Here is a 26702-nt window from a genome sequence, read left to right as displayed (position 1 = left end):
GGCACTGTGCCGTTCTCTACTTCTGCCCAAGTCAAAGCAGTTTTTCACCTTACTCCACGTTTAAAATACTGAATTACGGGTATTTTTTCCCTCCTTAACATTCTGGGCGATGTTTAAGCTTTTAAATTATCTAACAGAAAAGTAAAAGTCACCTGAGGGTCAGCTCAGGATGAATCAGGACTGGCAAAACTAAAGACTAGACATAGTAACCACAGGATAGACATTCTAAGTATCTCCTTCAGCCCGTACCCCTGCCTCCTGGACCCTGGAAATTCTCCCCAGAGCTGGGATGTGCCTGAGCCATTTTTGTATCATGAACACACTATATATCGGACAAAAAAGTGGATGCATAAATGGTTATCAGGTGAGAATTTCATCCAAGAGCTGTAATGTGGCTGTCTTCAAATCTGTGCTTGTGAGAGACAGACAGGAAGGTTTAGAGAGAAGGTATTATTTCATACACTTTCTTTCTATCCATCATATTAATTTGTGGAGGCACAAATGTGATAGTACCTAAGGAGGGACTTTGCAAAAAAACAACCAACCAACCCATAATGAAATAATGGCCTGTGTTAAGCAATAAACTGAAGAGAATAAGGTTAACCTTCATAAAGAAATGGACACACTTCTAGGTAAGAAAATCAGTATTAGAAAGATGAAAACAAAATCAAATGAAGAGAGAAAGCTATTAAATATTCACGAGAATGCAAATGGCAGTTCTCTTTTTTCTATTAGAAAATGTGGAAGAAAGACTTTGTTCTTTATAAAGTGCTTGACTGTTCATTAGGGGATGATAAATAAAAGAAATCACACCCAATTTAAAAAGAAAGCCAGACTTAATAGACTGTACATTCCCTTCCCTGATCCTGACACCTCACAAAAGCCAGAGACATCTCCAGGATGAGAGCGTGTTCAGGGAGTTTAATGGAAATAGCTATAGCAGTCTTTTTTCCAGTATGTCTCCTGGTGGGAAGGAATTTCATGATATACTCAAGAGAATATCTTTGGGCCGAGGATGAGCCAAGATGTGCGAAATTACAAAGCTGGCAGTTTACCCCATGTCCTCTGCAAATGGCTCTGCTTGAAGAGAAAATAATGCTTACTTACAACAAATCTTCAAAGATGTACTGTCTCTATGTAAGTTAGTGTGACCAAAGAATCAATATGCTTAATCACACATTTAATTAAAAGTAAAAAAACTTACCTACATTGAGTATCACTTGACTCTTTGCTGAGAGGCCTAGTGGGTTTAAAGTACATTTCTCTACCTTTATTGTTTTAGTCTTAGTTGCCTATAATTCAGTTCTGTCACTTTTAAAAAAGTCCAAGATTAGCAATACTAATTTCCCGAGGCCGGGCATGGAGAGATAAATGATAGTGACTGGTACTTTTCGTCTGAGACACTAGTTCTCTAATACCAGTGTCACTGAGCACTTTATCGTCTCAGATTTTCCTGTTTATATGTTAAATTGTGTTGTTGTTGTTTAGTTGCTACGTCATGTCAAACTCTTTGGTGAACCCAGGGACTGTAGCTCGCCAGGCTTCTCTGTCCTTGGAGGTATTAAAAATGCCTGAACAATCATTGCATTAATCACTATAACTGCTTGGGCTAAAAGTTTCTGGTAATCTTCAGACTCCCTAAAGGCAATTTGATCTTTAAAATTTGTACTTGCCTAGAACTATCCTTTTTCTCTACTTCAGGTTCTATCATTTACTAACTGTGTGGTTTGGGGCATATTATTTAACTCTTCTGTATCTCAGTTTCTCTGGCTGCAAATGGGGATATACTGTTAGCACTTATTTCAAAAGACTGCTGTGACAAATAAATGAGTTACTTCATGTAAAATACTTAGAACTGTGCCTGTGACTTCACAAATGCTATGATTATTATTATTATTGATACTTTGACTATTGATGACAATGTCCCACCCTCTCTGACCATCGCCAGGCTTAAAGAACAGTAGGATTGCCTTGAGGGCTAAGAGCAGAATTGTGATGGTGTTCTTCCCAACTTGTGTTGAACTGAATAGTATAGAATTCTTTAACAGAATTACTTTACGTGTATTAGTATTGGATGCATTAGCAACAAGAGTGAGCAGGACTCACTCACCTCCAAGGAGACTGCAAAAAATGCTGATTTTAAAAGACTCTAGTAATTTTTGTTTTGATTTTGATAAAATCCAAAGTCACACTACTAATAATAAATTTAGTCTATTTGAAGTACTTTCTGATATTTTCTATTATCATTATTTCATTTAGAGCTCCCTGCACCCCTAAAAAAGCACTGTTATTTCTAAAACAAAAGTGCCAGAAAACTCAGCAGGAATCGGAACTGTAGTTTCATAAAATAAGAGAAATGGTTGGAAGCTCTGGAGTAAAAGCAGCAGGCTGGGGTTCCAGACTGCTGTGAGCCTGGGACTCAGGATAAGACACAACCTCATCGGGCCTACAGTTTCCATCTGGAGCCTGAGTGGTTTAAACCAGGAATCTTATCCCTCTTCCCAGAGATAAGCAGTTATGACCTCTCCAATGAGCTCAGTCGAACACTGCTTTGCCTGTGTGGAATCTTCACATTTAAAGGGCATTTGAAAAGGACAAGACCGACCACCTTTTACAGGAACAAAGTCATCCCCATCCTTCTTCAGCAGCCCCTGCAAGGAATCTACAGCATGGAGTGCAAGCATGAGGGATGAGGGGCTAGGGTGAGCACAGTGGGACGAGAAGGGGGAGGAAATCCTTTGCAGGAGACGCTTATCCATGTAGGCTGAATCTCACTACACATGAGCAAGAGGAGAGAGAGGAAGGAAACGTGGGAGTCCCACCGCACTGGTCACTTGCTGACAGGGAGACAGATGGTGACAGCGTCCTTCTCCTCTGACTCAGTCCAGGTTGTAACCCTCCTGGAGGCCTAATCAAATGTCTGAGCCACCTGAACGCTGACTGGAGCGCAGACCACCTGACTTCCTTAGCGCCAGGCCTCTCCGCACTGCGCTGATGGGGCAGGAAGGCCAGGTTCCTGCTCCCAGGGAAGCTCTCCTTTCCTCCTACATTGAAAGGGGCAAAGAGCAATGATACCACCTTTCTTCCCTGATATTAAGGCTCAAGGGAAAAATGCTCACTCTGAGGGACTAGTACAGCTCCTTCTCTACCACTTTAACCTTGAACTCTGAGAAGTCAAATGGCGCAGTAGAAAAAACACGGGTCACAAACTTGGGAAACGAAGACTGCGCAGCCTAGGGCAAGGCCCATAACCCACCTAAAGCCTCAGACTCTCACCCATAATATGAAGACTCAGAGCATCTGCCTGGCAGGGTTGTGGCTAAGAAAATGAAGGTTATTACAGGATTATATGAAATTATGTGTGTGAAAGTTTTGAAAACTGTAAAGCACTATAGAATTATGCAAAGTTTAAAAATAAAATAAAATTAAAAAAAAAAAGAATTTAAAGAATCCTGAATTCAGTAAAAACAAATTTTTATATATATCTTAAATATATATATTTTAAATACACACACATATAAATATGTTGCTGAGACTACAACATACATGTGCCTTGTATGTCGTAGATTCAGTTAATTCCTTGGAAATGATCCTCAGCTGAATGCTTATAATGAAGAGTTCATGGCTGTCTCTGCCACAGTGGTGCCCCCTTTGGTTGTATGTTGGAATATACACCGGGAATAGGGCAGTTCACCTGATAACTCATTAAAGTAGAGAACAGGTAGATATAAAAGAACATCTCGGAGTTTTGTTTCTTTTGGTGGGGGATAAGGGAAAAAAGGAAAAGGAAAATAGAAATATTTTATTTCCTCCCAAACCCTAACCTATTTTAAATTACTCTGAACCTGGTTGTTCAATACAAGTACTCTGAAGTGTCTAAATATTTTCATTTAAAAACTGGAATTCTATCGTAGAGAAATTCGAGCCCCACCAAGTGGCCTGTGGCTGGGGGCTGCACGGCCATCTTTATAACGGCTGGGTTCTGACTGAGAAGGTGTATTTTTCCAGGGCTTTTGTTTCCTCCACTGGCTCTCAAACAGCCACGTCATTTTCCCGTCCACCAGGTGGCACGTGGCACTCCTCCTCCTAGCTGGCTCTCATTCTGAGCCACGCAAGGCCGTGCAAGGAGGCTGGTGAGACGAAGGCAGCCTGGACTGATCCAGTTCCCTGCAGCATTATAAAATCAGCTCTCATCGCCAAAGTTTTGAAGCAGAGAAGTCAGCCTATATTTCCCCTCAAGTCTGTACTTCTCAGCCAAGGTCAGTGCAGGGTGGCTCCTGTTGGAACAAGGTCAACGAACTAGGAAACTGTAGCACAGGGACTGGTCAGTCACTTTTTTGGGGGCCAGATGGGTCACACAGAAGGGCACTGCAGACCAGGGGTAAGAAGAAGACAGGACCAGCGTGGTGACCAAGGGATTCCAGCTTCTGGGCTGGAAGAGGCAGTGACGGGGGCAGAAGCATAAGGGCTCACCCTAAAAGGGAGCAGGAATGCCTGGGCAGGGCAGTGTGGCTGCACCTCTGTGGGAAAAAAAGGCCAGACATCTCCATGGACTGCTCAATTGCCAGTTTTTTTTAAAGCTGGCAATGAACACAAATATTTCTGAACTGCAATGTGTGGCCACACCATGCTGGGCGATCGGCACAGGGAGGGGTGGTCAGTTTGTCCTCTGTGGTGGAGCCAGGAGCCCTGTCCAGTATCAGTGAAGGCACAGGAGGCAGGGAGGGGACGGGGTGGGTGCAGCCCACTGGACACAGCAGCCCCTCCCGACCTCCCTGGGAGGCGTGGCATGAAGGACAAACAGAAAGCTCCTGGAGAGCTTCACAGTGTCCCTGATGTTTCCAGGGATCTTCCAGAACGGAGCCAGCCCCTTTCTGGGAGCTGTTCCGGGGAGAAGGGAGGAAGCAGAGCCTCTGGGCACCTGTGCATCATGTGCCATGTGGTGCCCAATGGAAAGCTGTTGCTGGGGAGAGAGTGATGTCTCACACCACGGCGACCCTCCGGAGAGAGGAGGAGGGATGCTCTGCCTCCCTGTTACCAATAGCAACTCTCACTCTCTCCCCATGAAGCCCTTGGCAACTAACTCTGAGGCTGTCATCTACTGGGGCTATTTCTTTTCCCTCTCTCTGTGCAGTATGCCTTTCTCTTGTTCTGCCAGGGTCACTGTGTCATTCCTGGAAATGGTATTAATTAAGATTGCTCTTGTATCCTGGAGGGGGAACCTGTGGGTGGGTGTGTGAGAAACACGAGGACCTGATCATGAAGTGATATGAGAAAAGGCAGAAGGCTCTTGTCCCTTCATGCTCAAAACTGCCTAGAAGGTATCTAGAAAAGGATAGGAGGTCTTAAGTGGTTCAGGAATTGACCCCATGGCAAAGGGAATCAGAATTGAGAATGTATCAAGGAAGATACACCGTATCCACAGGGGGAAGGGAAGAAGCAATGAATTTTTGCTTCAGAATAAGATACAAAGGCTCTGGTGTAAGTGCACAAAAAAAGCCAAAAGTTCAAATCCTGGTCTAATCTGTAGAACTCTGTTTACAAACTCCAGTCAATCAGATACTACCAATATAATTTTTACCATACCCTTCATCATCCATGCAAGTATTCACTTAGTATTTTTCTTTAAGTCACTTTTTATGTGAATCAGTTTATTAAATGAAAAGGTTAGATCACTGCCACAAAGAAGAAGCCAGTACCACCTGTCATAAAGAGCAAGCAATAGCAAACACAAAAATTATAGATGTTCATGCACAGAGCAGGAAATCATCTCACACAGTACCAAGTGTGTATATACATTTAGGGAATTAATGTCTTAAGGAACAGAAGAAAAGTCAGCCAATCTAATGGGCTGACTCTAAACTATCACCTGTTCTGATGAGATGTTCTGCACTGCTGGGAAAGATATTACTTTGAGTGATAAATCAAAGTGTTTCCATGTTACTTCTTGAGTTCTGCTACCCACTTTAGCTAATATCTCCTCATAATGAATAAGGGCTTACTGTGCAAATAGTAGGTCCTTAATATGTACTTTAAGATGAATAACAGCATACAGAAAATCATTCAACAAGTCTTAGTACATATTCATCTAATCCTGTTAGCAGGACCTAAAGATCTGAGCTCATTCCAAACAGAAATGCAGAAACTCTTGACATTAGATCAGCAAAACACCAAAGACCAAACTCACCACTTCTTAGACTTCAGCCGAGGCGCTGGGTTCCGGGGGATGAGGAAGAGAGCTCTCATGGGGTGCATGTCACACAGAGCTGCAAGAGACCAAAACAAGGGCCAGCTCAGGTTAGGGGGCCAAGCCCGTGCCAAGCCCATCCTTTCTGTGCTGATAATGCTGCCAAATGGCATTCTGTGTCCAGGCCTGACCAGTGAGCAGAGTCAGGAGATCATAAAGCTTCCCTTTGGTGAGCGTTAAATGAGGCTGATTACAGGAGTCTCAAAAAATCTAACACCTTTCAACTAGAGATCCTTAACATGTCTACTTGCACTTCATTTTTAAGGAAAACAAGTCAAAGGTTCAACAACCTTTGCCTTGATGAAAATAACCATCTAAGACTCCAAGTAAACAACATCCAGATAACAACTACAATGGAGACAGTGACTTATTTTTAATTAGTAAAATCCCAAATAATCCATGGTACATCTCTTATACACTGAAGGCTTCCCCAAATGCAGTGTTATCTATTAATATTAATACATGGGTTTTTGGAGTATAAAGCACTAGACCAAAACACCTTTCTCTCTGTATTGATAAATACCTTGAATGGCTTTTAGGCTTTCCATGATGGGTTTTGTTTGTTTGGTTAGTTTTGTTCAATGGCCCCAGGAAGACCAGAGGATTAAGGCAAAGGAAGTCTGGTAGAAGACTCATAAAAATATCTCACATTGTAAAGATGACATTATCATTTATAGTAAAAACACTCACACATTCTATTCAATGAGAATATTTCACTAGTTTACTCTTCAAACATCTGGGAATATCGTTTCCTGTGTGCCTAGAATAAGAACACATTCTCTCCCAAAGCTAAAGGATTCTGCTGGGAGAAAGTTTATTTTTAGCTCCTTCCTACTACTCATTAGGGGCTTCTCAGGTGGCTCAGTGGTAAAGAATCCACCTGCTAAGGAAAGAGATGCAGGAAACACGAGTTCGATCTCTGGGTTGGGAAGATCCCTGGATGAGGAAATGGCAACCCACTCTACTATACTTGCCTGGGGAATCCCATGGACAGAGGAGCCTGGCAGGCTACAGTCTGGGGACTCCCAAAGAGTCGGACATGACGGAGCACACAGGCAGTAACTGCTCATTAAGCATGATGATACAGTTTCAAGACTGCCAATATTATCTTTCTGATTCATAAATGCCTACCAGCATTGTGGATAAGGGACATTTGGTCAACAAACACTCTAGTCATGCTGCAGGTGAATTCTACTAATTCTGGAGTGAGAAATAAGAACACCACGATAACTCGGGGGTAAAAAGTCATATGAGCACAATGACTCGTCATACTAACGTAGGGCCTGTTTTGGTCCAGGTCTTCTGAAAAGGAAGACACTAAGGTGATAGTAAACATGAGAAAACATCACTGGAGGAAATTCCTGCCTGAAAGGAAATAGCAAAGGAGCCAAGGAAGGCTGGGAGAGTTGTCAGATTGCTATGAAGTCTGATGGCAGTGAAGGTGGGAGGGAGAAACAGCAGGTGGAAGGGTGCTAGGCTGTCCTGCAGTTGAAGGCAATCAAGGAGGGAAACTAAGGAGTGAAAGCTGCCTTCCAAGGAGCCCCCTGTCTTCCAGGAAAGGCTCTGCCTTATATCCCTGCCACTCTTGGTCACTGGAGGGGAGTGGCCCTTGGGAGGAGCGATCGTGGCAGCTGTCCCTGGTCAGTTGCACTTCCTGAATGGAGTCTTGGAGGTGACGACCACGCAGCTGGGGAGGGTCTCGGTGGGGCCAATGCTCCAGATTCCCAGGAACTGCAGAGGTTCCTTGGGTAGCCAGAGCCCTGCCCACTCTGTCTCAAATAAGCAGGGAAATCTAACAACCTAACCATTAGTATTTTAATAGGAATCAGAGCAACTGAGTGCAAGTGTTCCCATAACCCATGCCCTGAAAATCAGCTCTGAATTTCTGATATGTTGGTGTTTACACTCTCTGTGGGTTAGTCCCAGTTTGACTACAGGTGAAGAGTAGCTGAAGACTAGACTATACACTGAGTATATAAGACAGACAAGACTTCTCAGAGTCTGCTCTCCTCTCCTTTCTGGTCTCCCCTCATAAATACAAATCCTCACACCACTCTGAAATGAATGGATTCCTGGTTGATTTAGACGACTCTGCTTTCTCGGTACGCCAGCTTGAGTCCACGCAGGGCTCGGTGTAGCAGAAGTAAAGCTACTGGCAAGGAAGCATCCGCACCTGCAGAGCAGGCCAGCAACAGATTTCACCCAGAGGAAGGTACTTACGGGGAGCACCTTCTGCCATCTCGATAGCGGTGATTCCCAGAGACCACAGGTCACTCTGCAAAACAAGGAAGGCACAGAAGCATGGGTAAATGCAGTCAACAAGGGCTCCCTGGGCTAAACCAGGCAACTGCTTCAGAACTGCCTATGGGAGAGCTGTCCAGCCATCTCTTTTCAAACCTACTTCAGGCAAAAACAGCCTTGTTTGCTCCTCGTTGATAATACCTTTCATGGTGCCTGATACATGGTGAGTTTTCCATACATGTATGAAAAACAAATAGAAGGTTTCAAACATTAATTCATCACTAAGATTTCCCTACTGATTGAACCACAAGAAACTGCTGCTGTTTGACTGTTTTTAATACCTTCACTGAAATAAAACTGTCATGTAATTAATTGCACATACTCCCAAGTGTACCAATTGAAAGGGTTTGGTGTTCACGTACACCTGTGAAGCCATCAGCATGGGCAAGGGAGCAAACACATTCATCTCCCCAAAAGGTCTCACTTGCCCCTTTGCAGTCTCCATTTCCTGCCCTTCTGTTCCTGACCCCAGTTCCTATTCCCGGGCACTCACTGATCTGCTTTTTGTTACTGTGGATTAGTCTGTATCTTTTAAAGTTTTGTATAGAATGAAACCTCCTGGTTTCTTTCGCTTAACATGATGTACTTAAGGTCCATCCATGTTGCCTTGTGTATTAGTACTTCAGTCCTTCTTACTGCAGAGTGCTCCACTGCACCAACACAGATGCTACAATTCATTTATTCATTCACTTGTTGATGGACATCTGGGTTGTTTCCAGTCAAGGCCATTAAAAATAAAGCTGCTACAAATACTCATGTGCAAGCCTTTGTATGGATGTATGCTCTTATTTCTTTTAAATAGAGACCTAAGAGTGGAATGGCTGGACCATATAGTAGATGCTAGATCATACAGTATTTATAGTCATTTGTTTTTAACCTACAAAAAAGCCCAGCAATTCATATCATTTAACCAAACAACATGAGGGTGGGGAAGCTTTTGTTTAGTTTTGTCTACTGCTGTATCTCAGTGCTTAGAATAGGGCTGGCCACAGTAGTGGGTGCTCGATATATTTGTTAAATGAATGAACAATATTACCATATATTTTTATCTGGTAAATAGACACATAGGCAAAACAGAAATCCTATACCCTTATTGTCTTTCTTATTCTCAGATTAACTTTCATGCTCTTATCAGAATTTTCTGGGCTAATGCCTCCATCTCGACCTATGCAATCTTGAGCAATATGCTTCTCCCCCACTCTGTGCACATCACTCAACTGTTTCTAAATAGTGCATAGAAGGGAAGCAAATCGAGAGAAGGAAAAACCAAGTCAGGAAGTGCCCAAAACACTGCTAAGACAACACACGTAACACTTGGTTCAATGGTTCACAATCCTGATGAAGACTCTCACACTCCCTTTCTTTTTAAATATATGTTGCATTTTGTACATCATTCTAAATTCTCACCTGTAACCTCCCAGGATTTCAGAGATCAAAGTTAAGTTCCCTTGCTATTCCCACCAAGCAAATGTCAAGGTCACACGTCAAGGAGATGTAACTGGAAGAGAACTATGAACTCCTCCCTGAGCCATTCCCTAGAACTAAACTTCTCAATATCCTGTGGGTGACACCTAGGCCTGTTCAGTATTTGAACTGAGGCCCATACAACCTGCAAGGGGATATAGACTCTTGCCTAAAATGTGATCTACCTTAGAGCAGGTGGCTGGGGCACATCCTAACCCCACACTAGGACCAAGCAGGGATTCTTTAATTCACAAGCCCATCAACCCATCCACATAAATGTTACAAGTTCTCAGTCCATTTGGAGATAATAATGCACCTGTACAAAACTACTGCCCACAGACTCCAAGAACATCTCTGCATAGAACATCACTTTATCATCCTTTCTTTGTTCCATTTCAAGGTATATTCAAATGTGTCGCTGAATACACACACGCACACACACATAGACAGGAGTGGCACAGCCTGGCGCTTTGCTAAATTTTCCCGCAGGCTGCTGGTCTTGCTCACTGAGGTTCTTTCTGAGCTAATGGGGAAAGCCCAGCCCACCCCTCACAGGCTGGCTCAAGAGCAGCATCTGTAAAGATGAACACACAGCTCTCTTGAACCGGAACACGATGGTTCACTGACGAAGACAGTCACTGGGGAACGTGACGAAAACCCTGACTCACTGACTGCACGGGAGGCATTCAAGAGAAGAGTCTGGAAATGGGGGAGGGATTGGGCTGTTCTGATAAGACTCCAGGCCTCGGCAGGTCTCCTACCACCTGTCCAGGGAAACCGAGTGTTTGTGCAGTGTGAACCGAGATGCAAATACGAAGGCGGTGGCTGGGCTCTCTGTCCCCACCTGCCGTAGCAAAGTCAAATTAAATGGCTTTCAAGTCTAGGAAGCTTGAACTGGTTTGAAAGCCAACACAGCTGAAAGGAAGTGATGGAACTGGGATGAGAAAAGCTCCAGGCTAGTCTTCAGACAGGGGAAGAAGATGCTTTGCTCTTAGTGAGGACCACCCAACCTCTCTCCCAGCATGGCCAGACCCCTCCCCCTTTCCCACTTTTGTTCCCCAGAGAACTGATCACCTTCTAACAACTGTGTAATTGACTCATCACTAATTTATTATGCTTTTTGTTCACTGTTCGTGTCCTCTGCCCACAACACACACACTTGATCATGAAGTCCACAAAGGCAGGGAATCTTTGCTTTGTTGACTGGTACATAGTATTAGAACAGTGCCCGGCACATAGTAGGTACTTCATAAATACTTGTCGAGTGAATAGACACATGAGAGAAAGGAACAAAACCTAAGTGTCTTAAGGCTAGATCCTCTGTAGACGGATGGCTTTGTTTGTTTGTTTTTGTTCACACAACATGTGGGATCTTAGTTCCTTGACCAGGGATTGAACCTGTGCCCTCTGCAGTGGGAATGCAGAGTCTTAACCACTGGATCACCAGGAAAGTCCCTTAGACCTTTTGTAGGTCATTTAGTCCAACTTTTCATTTCACAGAGGAGAAAAAATGACTTAAGATCACAGAGCAACTAAGCACCAGGTTTTAATCAGAGCTGGGTCTCCTGCCTCCCAGGCTAGTTCTTTTTTTAAAACTATCATCACAATGTAAGAACCTAATAACTCACTGTAAGAAACTTATTAGGGACCCATAAAATAATCGCTTCAGATTCCTCCTTTGTCTACAGGTACCTTAAAGCGCTGGTGACTCAGATGAAGGTGTTGAGATTCAGTGAGGCGCATCCCAAACCAGTGCTCAACTTCCTAGAGGCAGTGTGAATAAGTCAGACAGGCCCAGATTCAAGTTCAGGTTCCTAATTTAACTGCATCCAGAAGACCGCACAGAGCTCAGCTTTCCACTACACAACAGACAATTGTGATGTGTATGTACGCAGGCATGCTGCCTAACACAAAACCCGGCACACAGTGGGCTCAGAATAATTCATCATGTCCTTGTCTTCCACTGTGAGGTGAGACTGCCTTTGCCTGCCCAGTGTAGCCTTCTACGGCTTCCCTCGAATTGGCTGTGGCCAGTACTGTCTATTGGCTAACCCAACAGGCGTTTCAATCTGCACTGCCCCTGCTGCCTCCATTTCAGCGCACAGGAAAGCTAAACTCGGTATCCAGATTTCCCTCAGCTAAGGATGGCAGTCAAGGAAGTGACCTAGTTCTGGCTGCTGAGACCCAGGCAAACATCTTCTGGGAAAGCTTTTGCTTTTCCTGAAATAAATGACAAATACAGCTGGTGTCTTGACAACTCTTTCCCACTTCTTAGTGCCTTGAATACAAACATGCCATCTGGAGTTACAGCATCCATCTTGCAACCATGAGGCAATAAGTCGACAAATTAAGGCTGACAGGGCAGGAAGGTAGGAGCCCATGTTTTGAAGACATCAATCAACACTCACCTGCCTTCCTCCAGACTTCTGGTGACACAAGAAATGTAAGTATGCCTAAAAACATTTCTTAGTGATCGTATCACGTGAGGAAGCATATTTCGATAGTAAGGAAAAAGAGAGGTCCCAGTTGTTGGGAGATCCTCCCTTTATGCCACCAGGAGCAGGAAGGGTTAGTGAAAAGAACACTGTTTCCTTCATTCAGTACACAGCATCTCAGATTCTCTCTCTGGCTGCTTTCCCCAACCCCGCCAAACAACCCCTTCAAACGAAAGATCACAACATCCCAACTCTGGTGCATCTTTTGTCACATGACCAGGCCAGAGATTATTTCTTCTTTAAGCCTTCATTTGATATCATTATTAGGATTTTTTCCCCCCTTTCTGGGATTCTCTTGTATTCCAAAAGGAACATTTATATTCCTGGCCATATATACCCAGAGCTGCTTGTAAGCTATGCTTAACTGCCCATGCTAGAAAGCAATAAACGTCCTTGACGGGCCTTATTTAAGCCTTTGGATATATTAGCAAGTCCCAGAGACACTTCAGAACTTAAATACGGGAGAAAATGTTCCAATTACAACTGGCAAGACAGATCACAGGAGACGAGAGAGGGAAGAGGGAGAAACAAGATGAGGAGAGAGTTGGGAGAGATAAGTTTCCTCCGTGGCCGTGGTGTGACTCATTCTGGCAGGGGTTGGGTAATTCATTATTCTAGAGGTGCTGCGCAGCCTGGCCGGCAGCATGATTAATAGCCCAGTGCTGTGTGCATCACCAACAGAACAGAGACAAATTCTAGTGCCTCCGAGAAGGCAGCGGCAAGCACACAACTTCTGGCTGGTGGGGGGCTAGCTGGCACAGAGGAACTTGAACATAACAAGAGGCCATTCCTCTTGGGGCTGGGTTGCTCAACAAGTGAAGAGGACTTTCGGAAGGCCGAACCAGCCATACAAGGAGAGAGAGGTGGGGTGGGGGGGCGGGCAGGAGAAGAGCTCCAGTGTGCCCTGAGAGGTAGAAAGAACACATGTTGTATAGTGAGCAGACCTGGGGTGACCCCCCTCGACCCTCTGAAACGATGTTCTCACTTGTAGCATGAATAGAACACCTATCTTGCACGGTTAACACGAGAATTCAGTAAGATACACAGGATACTTCTCTGGTGGTCCACTGGTTAAGTATTTGCCTTGCAATGCAGGGCATGCGTTGGTCCCTGGTTGGGGAATGAAGATCCCACATGCCTCAGAGCAAAGTCCACATGCAGCAACAACTGAGCCCATGTGCCACAACTAGATATCTGCGCAATACAACGAAAGATCCCATGTGCCATAGGTAAGACCCAACAGAGCCAAATGAATAAAAAAATATTAAAAACAATAAAAATTAAAAAAAAGGTATATATGCAAAGTTCCTAACACAAGGCAGTGTACATGGTGGGTATTTAACAAATACTGGCACAGACAAATCCTGAGGTCCAATTATCACTGACTGGCAGTTCAACGAGCAAACTGGTGAGTGACAAGGAGCCCTGGTACTCAGAGAAGTTTCTGGGATGTTACAGGAATAAACAGGAAGCTTAGAGGAAGCAAACAGGAAAAGGTGTGTCCTTCCTCCTCCAGCCTTGCGAGCTACCCCAATGGCCAAGCAGAAATGGAGTTGGCTGAGTCCTGACCCCTTCACCCCTGAGCAGAGGCTAGCAGGGTGGTCTAGAGCTCACAAACAAGAGCTTCATAACAGGTGCAATTGGTGCAGTAGAGTCTACCAAGTTTTGCCAAGACCAAGAAATCAGTCTTTTTTTTTTAAATGAAGACCAAAAATCAGTCTTTAAACATGCAACTTATTCTCTTTTTGGAAATGCTACACCTGGAAAAAGCAAAATGAATTTATTTTATGTGGTCCCTAAGGGCAGCACCTTAATCTAGAGGTGTAAGTTGTAGAGAAGCAGATTCTGGCTCAATGTAAGCAGAAAATTAGAGGTGTATAGTACAAATAGATGGCTCAAATTCTATGATATTGCTGGGATTTTTTTTAGGTCAAAATGTCTCCAAATGGCAGTACCTTCAGATGAAACATAAACATGAATATTAACTACCATACATTGACTACTTATCAAATGGTAGTGAATTAATTCCTTTATATATGTCAGTTCACTTTATTCTAATATAGCCTTGTCATATACAATTGTTACTCCCACAGAGGCTCAGAAAGGTTAAATAACTTCCCTGAAGTTATACAGTGCAAGGAAGTGATGTCTACATTTTAAACCAATCCTATCCAACCTCAAAGGCCTGACATGCCCTACATCATATACACTACATTATATATAAACAGAACCAAGGTGATGAGATCAGGGTGACTGAGGTCATTCAAGCAGAGGTTGTGCAGTTGCTCAGTCATGTCTGATTCTTCATGTCCCCATGGACTTTAGCACACCAGGCTTCCCTGGCCTTCACTATCTCCCAGAGTTTGCTCAAACTCATGTCCATTGAGTGGGTGATGCCATCCAACTGTCTCATCCTCTGTTGCTCCCCTCTTCTCCTGCCTTCCATCTTTCACAGCATCAGGGTCTTTTCCAGTGAGCCAGTTCTTTGCATCAGGTGGCCAAAGTATTGGAGCTTTAGCTTCAGCATCAAGGCTTCCAATGAATATTCAGGATTGATTTCCTTTAGAACTGGCTGGTTTGTTCTCCATGCTGTTCAAGGGACTCTCAAGAGTCTTCTCCAGCACCACAAATTGAAAGCATCAATTCTTTGGTGCTCAGACTTTTTTAGAGGTAGTTATTCATAATCTCATCTCCCCCAGAATTCCTTGTTCATATACATTTGTAATGTGACCATAGGGAAAATATTGGAGGAACAGATTATTTTCTTCACCTGGGGATCAACTGAGAGCCTGGATGGGGTGGTAGTATGTCCGACTAAAAAGTCCTACGCAAGTGGGTGTGAACATGCAGCACGAGGAATATGCTGGATAGAAGTTTGTCTCTGCCAGGAACAGTAACGGTGGTGTCTGTATCATCCTTTCTTCCTGCCACACGGGGATGGGAGCTTTGTTGAAATTTCAGTAGACAGAGGTCAGGCCTCATGTGAGAGGCAAACCTCATTCTGCAATGTGAAGATCATCCTCTCACAAAGCACATTGCATACACCTTGGTGATGCTCCCTGGCTAGGCAAGTGCTCACTTTCTCTCCAGCTGAGCCTCTTACCTTCAGGGGTCCTTTTCATTCTGTCTGAATAAAGCCAATTATCTGTAACACAGGAGAATGAGTACTTGCTCTACAGCCAGAGCAAAATACTCACCCAAACCCTGCAGGAGACATCTATGTCTTTAAATGGTCCACAGCACCTGTGTGCAAAGTCTCAGAGTTTAGGTAGATAACAAACGACATTAGCACAGATCAGGCCAGTGGATGGGTGGTGGGGTTGAGGGGATACACCATTTCACCATACTTCTCTTACTTGACTAAGTTGCTGTAAAAGCATCACCAGTTTATGGTTTAAAAAACTAGAACAGTTACAGAAAGATATATAAAATAAAAAGTTTAACACAAACATTCTGCTCTGTTTATAATGAATAACCAACAAGGACCTACTGTGTAGCACAGGGAACTCTGCTCAATGTTAAGTGGCATGCTGGACAGGAGGGGAGTCTTGGGAGAGAACGGATACATGTGTATGTATGGCTGAGTCCCTATGCCACCCACCTGGAACTATCATAGCACTGTTAATCAGTTATACTTCAATATACGAAGTTAAAAAAAGAAGTTTAATTTCTCCATCCGCATCCATCCATCCATCAAGTAGGGGCGAACCAGACTCTACTGTGCGTACTGTAAGCTGCTTTGTGTACCTCACACTATATCTTGGAATCTGCCCAACTTCAACATATACACTATCTCATTGTTCAGATGGCTGTGTCATACTCCTGTGGACAGCTGTGCCAGTCTTTATTCAAATACGAATGGGCTCCTGCCCACAGAGAATGTCCGTCAGTGAGTAGTTCTGTTAAAGCAATAAATACATAGGACTATAAAACACTCGGCAAATCCCATCTAGCTGAAATGAAATTCAAGTTAAAAAAATAACAATTTAAACAGCCTAGGAATTTTGAACAGCTTTATTAATTCCAAGTCTTTTGAATGCTTATTATTAAATGAGCAAGCTTTCATTTTTGCCCCACGTACTTATCAGGAAAATGAAACCTTGCCTTTTGCTTGAAGTATTTTGACATTTTCTGAAAACAAGAAAGGAAGGGCTCTAGGGGAAAGGGAACACACAAGGCAAGTGAGATTCTGGCTCCTCCTTAGGGTAGGGGCTACTTTCAGGCAGTGGCATACTGTGCCCAGCAGGTATCAGACAAAACCAGACTGCAAGAAAAAGCATGGGCTCTTCAGTCTATTTTCTTATATAGAAGCTCCTATTTTACTGAATTGCTATAGTTTAAAAAAAAAAAAACACAGCAGTTTCTAAAGACATTAAGCAAATAATACGCAGGGGCTTTCCTGGTGGCTCAATGGTAAAGAATCTGCCTGACAATGCAGGAAACACAGGTTCAATCCCTGCCCCAGGAAGATCCCACATGTTGCAGAACAGATAAGCCTGTGCACCTCTATGTGTACTGTATTGAGTCTGTGCCCTAGAGCCCAGGAGCTGCAGCTGCTGAAGTGGAGTGCCCTGGAGCCCATGCTTCGCAACAAGAGAAGCCTCCTCAAGGAGAAGCCTGGCGCCACGACTAGAGACTAGCCCCTGCCTGTTGCAACTAGAGAAAAGCCCGCATAGCAACAAAGACACAGCACAGCCAGAAGGAAATGAAAAAAATCTTTAAAAAAAGAAATAAATAATAAAACCAAACTATAGTCCTTTGCATTTTGTCTTTATTTGAGAGAAAGGGCTTTTGTGAAAGAAAACCCAACAAAGCCCAGTGGCCTTCAACTCAACTTTTATTCTAAACATGCCCACAGCAGGTGAGAGACTAAAGTGCTAAGGTCAGTCTCTGAGGCTAGGATACACTGGGTCAAATGGACAACCAAACACAGCAACAAACCGCTGAACTTTGATAAAGTCGCAAATGGACTTTCTAGGAAAAAACTGCATATACAGGTAGAGCTTGGCTAATTCCTTTTGCATAGTGAGTATTCAATAAATACACACTAAATCAATGTATTGTTGAGCTCTTTCCTGGTGACAGGCCACATTCCTAAGAACAGTGAACAGAAAAAAAGAATAAGATCTGATGCTGAGAAAGAAGTAGCAAGATTATTTAAAGTATAGCTTCTTCTCTGATCCACAGAAAAACTGCAAGGTGGTTGGAACGAATCTTCAGAGAACCCCCAAATCTTCCTTTCTGCTTGGTCTTCCTAATCCACCCTTTTGTTGTGCTCCTTCTTTCACTCATGACAAGTGGCCAGCGAAGCTCATTTCTTGCCATGACTTCCTCCTCTTACACAACCTACGTTTATGACAATCCAAACAAAGTAAGTTGCACTGAAGGTGTAAAATGGCTGATATGGTTGAATGTGTTCTCTCATCAAGATCCTTTATTTTTTAATAAAAGACACAGAAATTAATCTTTGATTTCCTAGTGTCTCAGGACCTTCCAGCACCTCTGAAACCTCCCAGTGCAGCACGATGCTCCCTGTTATTCATACATTAGGTTGTGTCCACACCTAGGGTTATGCATCAAGCTTTGTCCACACCTACGGTTATACATCAGGCTTTGTCCACACCTACAATTATGCATCAGGCTTTGTCCACACCTACGGTTATACATCAGGCTTTGTTCACACTAGGATTATGCATTAGGCTCAAAAATTTTTCACCAACCCCAAGCTATGTTCCTTAATCTGACTATAAACCATAATCTGAAGAAAGAGATTCAAGATATCAGTTTAATTCCAAGCTTCGGCTTGATCAGAGGAGTCCTCTTCTAGTTACTCTACTGAAAATAGCTAAGTCACAGGGATCTATTTTATGCCATAGAACAAAAGTCCCATATATATTATAGGCAGACAAAATACTTCTAGGCTAAAATGAGGTTAAATGTTTGAAACACTCTGATTCTCTATAGTATGTTATAAAGCAATTTAAAATATCTGTGGCCAAGATATAAACCAGTTAGCACTTGTTAAGTATAACTATAGTTTGAAGAATTGCTTATAGCCAATCATGGTACACATATCTGGTCTGGGACGTATATTTTGTAGTGGCTCCTCTGAAGGGATTTGCAAATTAAATTATTTAAATGTGCTTATCATTAACAGTTTAAATAAATGACATTTATTTTGGCAAAAGATTAATTTTTAACTTGGCAGCTGTGTTCAGACAGATTGTTGTCAGGTTATTACAGTGCCTAACTGTGAAAGAAGGAGGAAATTTACAGAAGATTATTTTGTTTTTAGACCTTCAAACTTGCATTTCTCCAAAGAGGCAAATAATTTTGTCAGTGCCCTGAGACACTGGGTCCCAAAGACATTGCAAGGTTTGCATCTTTGTGACCTGATTTCAATAATAACACCATATGTGGAGAACTAAAAATGTTCTTTAATAGAGGAATTCTTCAAATATATTCTTCAGAGGCTGTTTTGTTGGTAAATTGGACATTTATATTTTATATATTGGATATTTATACTCCTATATATATTTATGTAGGAGTGCATCATAGAGAAACATGGTAATATTTAGGAAAATCTCTGAACAGAGAGTTTGGAGATATGGGGGCCAAGTCTGTGAGAAGACCACTAACTGGGTGTGCATTGTGGAGTTCCCACATCCGTAAGATGAGGGTATTTCAAAGTAATCATTAAAGTCCTTTGGTGAAAAGTCCATGCACCTGTGGAAAAGAGGAGGGCTTCTTGGAGGAGAAAACTTCCACCTCTCCACTTAAACGCTGCTTTGAGTTACTAGCAATTTTCCAGTTGATGATACAAAACGTCAAGCCACAAATCAAATTTCTATCAAACATGGCAATAGGCTATAGAAACACTGTAAAGTAGCTAACCAACCCATTTGATTCTCTCTCATTTTGAAAAGAAACTCTAATAATTAAACTTTGAACTATAGAGAAATGACTAAATATAATCGTTTTTAACCAGAAAAAGATGACCTAAGAAAACAAACTCATGTCTTGATTTCTTTTAACATAAAAAGCTCTCAGAATACATATGCTTTGCCAAAAATCTAAACTACAACCAAAATAGAAATCTATTTTCTAGTAAGAAGCAAGAGAAGGTTAAAAGAACATAGAAATGGTTTAAATATATTATATACATTTTTTTTTACAAATAGGCAATGAGATATGATGGGTGAGTTTGTTAAAAAGATTCTCACTTGAATGTCATAATTTTAAACTCAAGAAATGTCTTTTAGTTTTCCCTTTGGATTATACAAATCACAAGCCCAAAGCCATGAGCTGATTCTCTACAAGTCTCAGGGTAAGATGTTTAGGCATGCCTGGAAACTTATGAAGAGTAAGAAGGCACACCTTGAAATCATACGTGGCATCTGGGTTTTCATCGCAGGCGATAACTTCTGGTGCCATCCAGTAGGGTGTTCCGATGAAGGTATTCCTCCTGCCCACTGTTCGATCAAGCTGGGCACTGACTCCAAAGTCCACTAGTTAAGGGAAGACAAATGAATAGTTTGTGATCGAAGGTCTTATATGGTGATAAAATGAATGAGTATTTTTTTTATTGCGGTAAAATATACAACATAAAATTACCACTTTAACCACTTCATAATGGACAGTGTTGTGGTATTAAGTACATTCAGTTTCCGGTGCAACCATAACCACCATCCAACTCCAGAACTTTTTCATCTTCCTCAGTTGAACCATTAAACACTAACTCCTCTTTCTCCCTCCTGCCCCAGGTGCCTTGAAAGCACCATTCTACTTTATGTTTCTATGAATCTGTCTACTATAGATAGATACCTCATATAAGTGGAATCATGCAGTATTAGTCTTTTAGAGACTAGCTTATTTTACTTAATGTAATGTCCTCAAAGGTTAATGCATGTTGCAGCATGCATTAGAATGTCCTCCCTTTTTAAGACTGAGTATTATTATTCCACTGTCTGTAGGTGCCACATTTTGTTTACCCGTTCATCTGTTGAGGGCACTCAGGATGCTTCTTCCTTTTCACCACTGTGACTGCAGTTAAATTAAATACGTATATTCAATTATTTTAGATTGGAGTATAGTTGATCTACAGTGTTCTGCTAGTTTCAGGTGTACAGCAAGGTGATTCAGTTATACAGATACACAGATCTACTCTTTTTCAGATTCTTTTCCCTATAGGTTATTACAGAGTACTGAGTAGAGTTCCCTGTGCTATACAGTAGGTCCTTGTTGATTATCTATTTTATATATAGCAGTGTGCACATGCTAATCCCAACCTCCTAATTTATCCCTCCCCCACCTTTTCCTTTTGATAACCATGTTTATTTTCTATGTCTGTGAGTCTATTTGTTTTGTAAGTAAGTTTACTTGCATCATTTTTTTTCAGATTCCACACATAAGTGATATCATATGATATCTGTCTGATTTACTTAATTTAGTATGGTATCTGTGTGTGTGTGTGTGTGTTAGTTGCTCTGTTGTGTCTGACTTTTGTGACTCCAAGGACTGTGGCCTGCCAGGCTCCTCTGTCTATGGAATTCCCCAGGCAGGAATACTGGAATGGGTAGCCATGCTCTTCTCCAGGGGATCTTCCTGACTCAGGTCTCCTGCATTGCAGGCAGATTCTTCACCATCTGAGCCACCAGGGAAGCCCATGGTAATCTCTAGTGAATGTATATGTTTAAATTGCATATATTAATATAAATGGATAAAGTACATCAATGAGAAAAGCACAAGGAGTTATTTCTGGTTATATCAGGGCTCCATGGAAGACCAAAAATAGGTGTTAAATAAAAGGCAAGCTTGGACCATAAAGGAGAGTGTTTAGAGGATGCAAAGAAAGTGGTAATCAGCTAAGTTTCCGGAGTCAGACTGCCTAAATTTGCATCTCATTTCTGACACTTATTCGTATGTGACCTAGTAGATAAACCTCTTGGAGCTTCATTTTCTTAATCCATAAAATGAGGATGCTGAGAGTCACATGGAGCTGCTGTAATGTTTAAGTGAAATCATCTACCTTCAAGCATTTTGTACATGATCTGGAACATAATAGTCTCTCACAACTAACTGTTAATAGTGATGAGTGAACACTCTGAGGATAGCTTATGTAGTCAGTACATATATAATGGTTTTCCCTACCTAATGCATGCTTTTGTTTTAAAAGAGAATATTCATGAGATGAAAGCTTGGCCCCAAATGCTAACTAAGAAAAAAAATGGAAATTACATATTTTAACAAAAAGGCAAGAGCGAATGCTTGGGATATAAACATAGGAGATATTTAAGTCTCTTTGAAAAGAAACAATCATATGGACAGTGATTCTTTTCTAGAAGACAAATTGCATATCTTATAGGATATCTGTCAATGTATGCTCTTACTTATATACATCAAGCAGTCAAATGCATGTGGGCATTCTCTACCTCATCTGGAAAATCCCAGATTTATTGTGGGAAGGGTTCTAATGGAAAGGACCAGAGAAAGGGATTCCCTCACTGATAACTCTGGCAGACGGAAGTGGGATAATCAATATGTGTGTAAAGTAGAATATCAAGCATCCATTTTGTACAGGTGCCCTAGGTAATAATGAAATCGATGTAAATAGCACTTAAAATATAGGGGAATATAGCAGGAAATTCATTATTCTAAATGTGTGTGGATATTTTCAATTAAAAAATAAGTCATCATTGTTCTGTTACAGCAGCAACAACATAAACAAACTATAAGATATGGGAAACCATTTCAAGGTCAGCTGCTTCCAATCTAAAGGCTCTTTGCTTTAAAAGTAAGCTCAATTATTTCTACACATTGATTAAGCACATGGCTCTCCAGTTCACTCCTAAAAGTGCTTTTAAAAAATGTTTTTTAAATAGGAAAAGAAACACGTTCCTTTCCATTCCAGGTACAATGACCTCCAAACACACAGTGATACATTTACATTCATTATTTTAAAAAGAAAAACAGCTGAAACAATCCTACCAATTCCTGTAATTCCTAGGCTCACTGGATTCTGTTCTTACCTAGTTTAACTTCTGCATTTTCAGTCAGCAAGACATTTTGCCCTTTAATATCTCGATGAATCACTTTATGCTGGTGCAGGTGACTGAGCCCCTGGAGAGACAGAGTTGGGCAAGGTTAACAGGAATATAGATTCAGATGCAAAAAAATGTATTTTGGATGTTAATGATCCAAAAAATTCAAACTTACCCAGAGATACTTTCATTATTGTATTCGTATCTTTCATGTGGTCATAATTCAAATGTAGCACAATATTCATTTATTCTAAACTGCAAGCAACTGATCAGTATAAACTGAAATATACAGGCAGTCCTTACAATGCACGGTACTGTGCTAAATGAAACGCTTGCATATCAACTTTGATCTCGGGTAACAAGGAACCACACAAGCCATGATATGACTGGTTCCAACATGCACATGTTTGAGCTAACAGCACTCTGAAAAGTCAGGACCACCTGTATTTGCCAGCTGGTACCCGGAACATCTACAGAGTCTGTACAGAAAACTGATTTAACAGAAGTCCCCACTTTTGGAGGCAATTTTTGAATTTAGAAGTTTAAAAGTTATCTTCTATTATATAATTTTAATTAAGCACAGTATTACTCAGACCAACCAAGAAATTTCCCATTAGCTTTAACCAATGTCTCACATTAAAAAAAAAGGAAAACAGCAATTTTTACTTCCTTTGTTAATGTTCACCACTGTCATTTTTAGTGCTTTATGATATTTGTGACTTTGTGCTCATCATGTGAAATAATTATTCAGGGACATCTCAACCTCATTGTGTTCCATCTCTCCATGAATTATCCTGACTTTGGCTTTTATGTGGTATGTGTTCTAAAATCAGACTTGTTCTAAGATACACTGTAACCTAAAGGAATCTGAAATTGGCATACTGAAGCAAATCATATTATATCAATGCTTGCTAACTCAAGCATTGGATACCCAAGTGTTGTTATTTTTTATTTACTTTCTGTACTTTTCCCCATGCACTGTAGCACTGCTCTGGTTGTAAATCAGGTGACCAGAAGAAGTGGGTCTGTTCTGCTCATGGACTCTCCATTCTGTTTTCTTGGCCATTTGCCTACCCTTATGACAATACCACCCTGTCTTAACAACTTAGCAACTTTATAAGAAGTCCTGAAAACTGGCAGCATAAATTTTTCACCTTTGTTCCTCAAAACTGCCTCGATTATTCTTGGCCTTTTGTTATTTTCATATAATGTTTTAAAAATCAGCTTGTACTTCCACAAGTGTATCTAGAAGGATTTGAATAGGCAGTTTATGATACCAAGGATCAGACTGGGGAGAAATAACATCATTACAATATCAAGCATTCTAATTCATGAAATAGTTTTATGTTTTGTTCCCTTATATTAAGAAGGCAGGACAAATAAATAAATGTCAAGCAGATCTAGTATAGGAATGTTCAGTGGACATATAGTAGCCTCCTTATTAATAGCAAGAGATAATTCAACTGATCCAAACAAACTAAAATATCGCCAGTTATCTTCTTCCTAAAGTGAACTCAGCAAATCTGACACTGCTGTGCAGACTGTCTGACTCTGGAATTTGTGGGCAAAACTGGGCAGATGGGCACATTCTTGCCCAACTGTTTTGACCGATTTTAGAGGTTGTCTCAAAGAAACTTTTTAAGGCAAAATCAGTTAAACTAGGTTTTATGTACTAAAATGGCTAACGTCATACAAGCCTTAAATTAGTTATAAACTTTCACAAGTTGAAAACTCAAACAAGTGACCAAAATATCCTTAAACAATCCATCTCCTAAGTGGAAAACTATCTCTGCGATATAAAATCAGAATTCCAACTGGAAACTCCAAAGAAAATGAATCCCAGGTTAAGGGAAATCACCCAACTAACCCTTCAAATGAGAGTGCACGTGCCTATTCAGTTTTTTTGTTGTGTGTGTGCTCAGCTGTATCTGACTCTTTGTGACCCTATGGACTGTAGCCTGCCGGGCTCCTCTGTCCATGGGAATCTCCCAGCAAGAGTACTGGAGTGGGTTGCCATTTTCTCCTCCAGGGGATCTTCCTGACCCAGGGATTGAACCTGTGTCTCCTGCATTGTCAGGCAGATTCTTTACCACTGAGCCACCTGTGAAGTCTATTTAGAATGGCTCTCCCTTCATAACAACAGACCACAACACACACCACTGCCACCATCGCTGTTAGAATAAAGCTCTAAGGAGGTTTCCGACATGAATTATGGAATGAAGTAGTGGAAGGTCAGTGTAAAGTTCAATACCTCCCAAGGTATCCCATGTTGTCACTTACTCGTAAGATCTCCCTGCAGATGTACGCAATCCACTCCTCCTTCAACGTGTTACCTTTTGTGTTCTTGATCAGGTCAGTGACAGAGCCCGCACCACAAAACTCCATCACCAACTGGCAAAGGAAGCAAATAGGCCATTATTATAATTACACTTCAAGACTTCCACTGTGTTAAGAAAGCATAAGGTGTCCAGTTGGTTGCTTTGGAATGCCATTTCTGCAAAGAAAAAGGGATCATAAAATGACATATGAAACAAATTTTTATCTTTAATTTTTCCCCAAATGATAGATTTTTTTTGATGTGGACCATTTTTAGAGCTTTTATTGAATTTTGTTACAAACATTGCTTTTTTTTTTTTAATGCTTTATTTGTTTGGCCTTGAGACATGTGGGATCTTAGCTTCCTGACCAGGGATCGAACCCTTATCCCCTGCATTGGAAGGTAAAGTCTTAACCACTGGACCACCAGGGAAGTCCTGGAAAGATTATTTTTAATTTTCCAAACGGAAAATTACAATTGGAAATTGAGGAAAATCTCCATATTCTAAGTATGTGTTTTAAATGAGGGCAGCTAGGTTGGTTCACATGGAATTGAGACTATCCTTGTGGTTTTATTTAGCGGTCAAGCTCATTTTTCCTACAGAAGTAGGCTCATCCCCCTCTCTGAAAGAGCTGTGGTTGTCTAGGCAATCCCAAGCCAGAACAATAGAAGTGCACACTGTTTATGTTATTGGTTTGTAAGTGGCACTGTAAGCTGTCAGAGTGAGGACTATCTGCTTTTAATTAACTTCAGCAAATGTTCCCAAGAGCCTGGACATATCAGATAAATTCACTAAACAATAAGCCCTAATTTAGCACCTTTCATCCAGAAAGCTCCAAGTTCTCTATAAATATAAACTCATTATAGTACTCAGCAACTTTATAAAATAGGCAGAAAATAAACATCTCCCTTACTTAATGGAGAAGTAGAGACTAGAAGAAAAAAAGCAATCCATCTGCTTTTACATTCATTTTCTACGTTTAGAAAAACACATCCATTTCCATACATCCTCCCTCTTCTTCAAAAGTCTTCAGCAAAAGTCAGCTTATTAGGTACTTTTAAACATAATTATAAGAAAATAGTTTAGGATGACTAGCAATCAGTGTCTGCCTTGATGCTAGAAACAGAACTAAAATAGAGACATAATGAAATCACATTGATGATTTTGGCTTTGTCCAAATGTGCATTCCTAACAGCAGCACCATGTCACCAGGTCCTAAAAGATAACCCATCAGGCTGCAAAAATCTTTGGGCAGAAACAACTTTCTCTTTTTTTCTAAATGCCCAGGTGAAACTCAAAAAATTATTTAAAAAACTCATAAAATTAGTTTTCTGAATGAGTTTCCAATGTCATTCTGATTTGTCTTCTTATGATTTTATAAAGCATAACGAAACTCTCCACTCTTCTCCAGAGAGCTGTGAAAGTACACAGATTGATCAGGGGCTCTTGTAAAGAAATTTGAAAAGTGCCACAAAAGAGCATGCTTCACCCGCCCCAAAAAGCTGTAAAATCATCATATATGAGAGCCAGGAAGCTATGAAAGACTGTAAGATCATGCTAGAAAGGATCAAAGAGTCAACTTTAAGAGGTCTCACTGGCCAAAATGGGATAATCTGAGAATCAGAAGCAACTGACAAAGAATTAATCTCAAAAATATAAAAGCAGCTCATGCAGCTCAATTCCAGAAAAATAAACGACCCCATCAAAAAATGGGCCAAAGAACTAAACAGACATTTCTCCAAAGAAGATATACAGATGGCTAACAAACACATGAAAAGATGCTCAACATCACTCATTATCAGAGAAATGCAAATCAAAACCACAATGAGGTACCATC

At 41.4% G+C, this 26702-nt stretch overlaps 1 protein-coding gene across 9 annotated transcripts in view; it reads right to left on the bottom strand.

The window, feature by feature from the left end:
- TNIK (TRAF2 and NCK interacting kinase) overlaps nt 1-26702 on the bottom strand; it is a 400085-nt gene that overhangs the window by 106303 nt on the left and 267080 nt on the right. For all 9 annotated transcript variants that reach the window (XM_055569073.1, XM_055569075.1, XM_055569079.1 and 6 more), the window contains exons 5-9: nt 24828-24938; nt 22536-22626; nt 19885-20015; nt 8468-8522; nt 6188-6266 (exon numbers count right to left, since the gene is read on the bottom strand). In XM_055569073.1, the coding sequence (XP_055425048.1) occupies nt 6188-6266; nt 8468-8522; nt 19885-20015; nt 22536-22626; nt 24828-24938 (467 nt within the window). The remainder of the gene's footprint in view (nt 1-6187; nt 6267-8467; nt 8523-19884; nt 20016-22535; nt 22627-24827; nt 24939-26702) is intronic.

This window comes from Bubalus kerabau, chromosome 2 (assembly GCF_029407905.1).
Source record: "Bubalus kerabau isolate K-KA32 ecotype Philippines breed swamp buffalo chromosome 2, PCC_UOA_SB_1v2, whole genome shotgun sequence".
NCBI lineage: Eukaryota > Metazoa > Chordata > Mammalia > Artiodactyla > Bovidae > Bubalus > Bubalus kerabau.
Note: the sequence above shows the minus strand (reverse complement) of the source record. Positions and strands in the feature narration are given on the sequence as shown.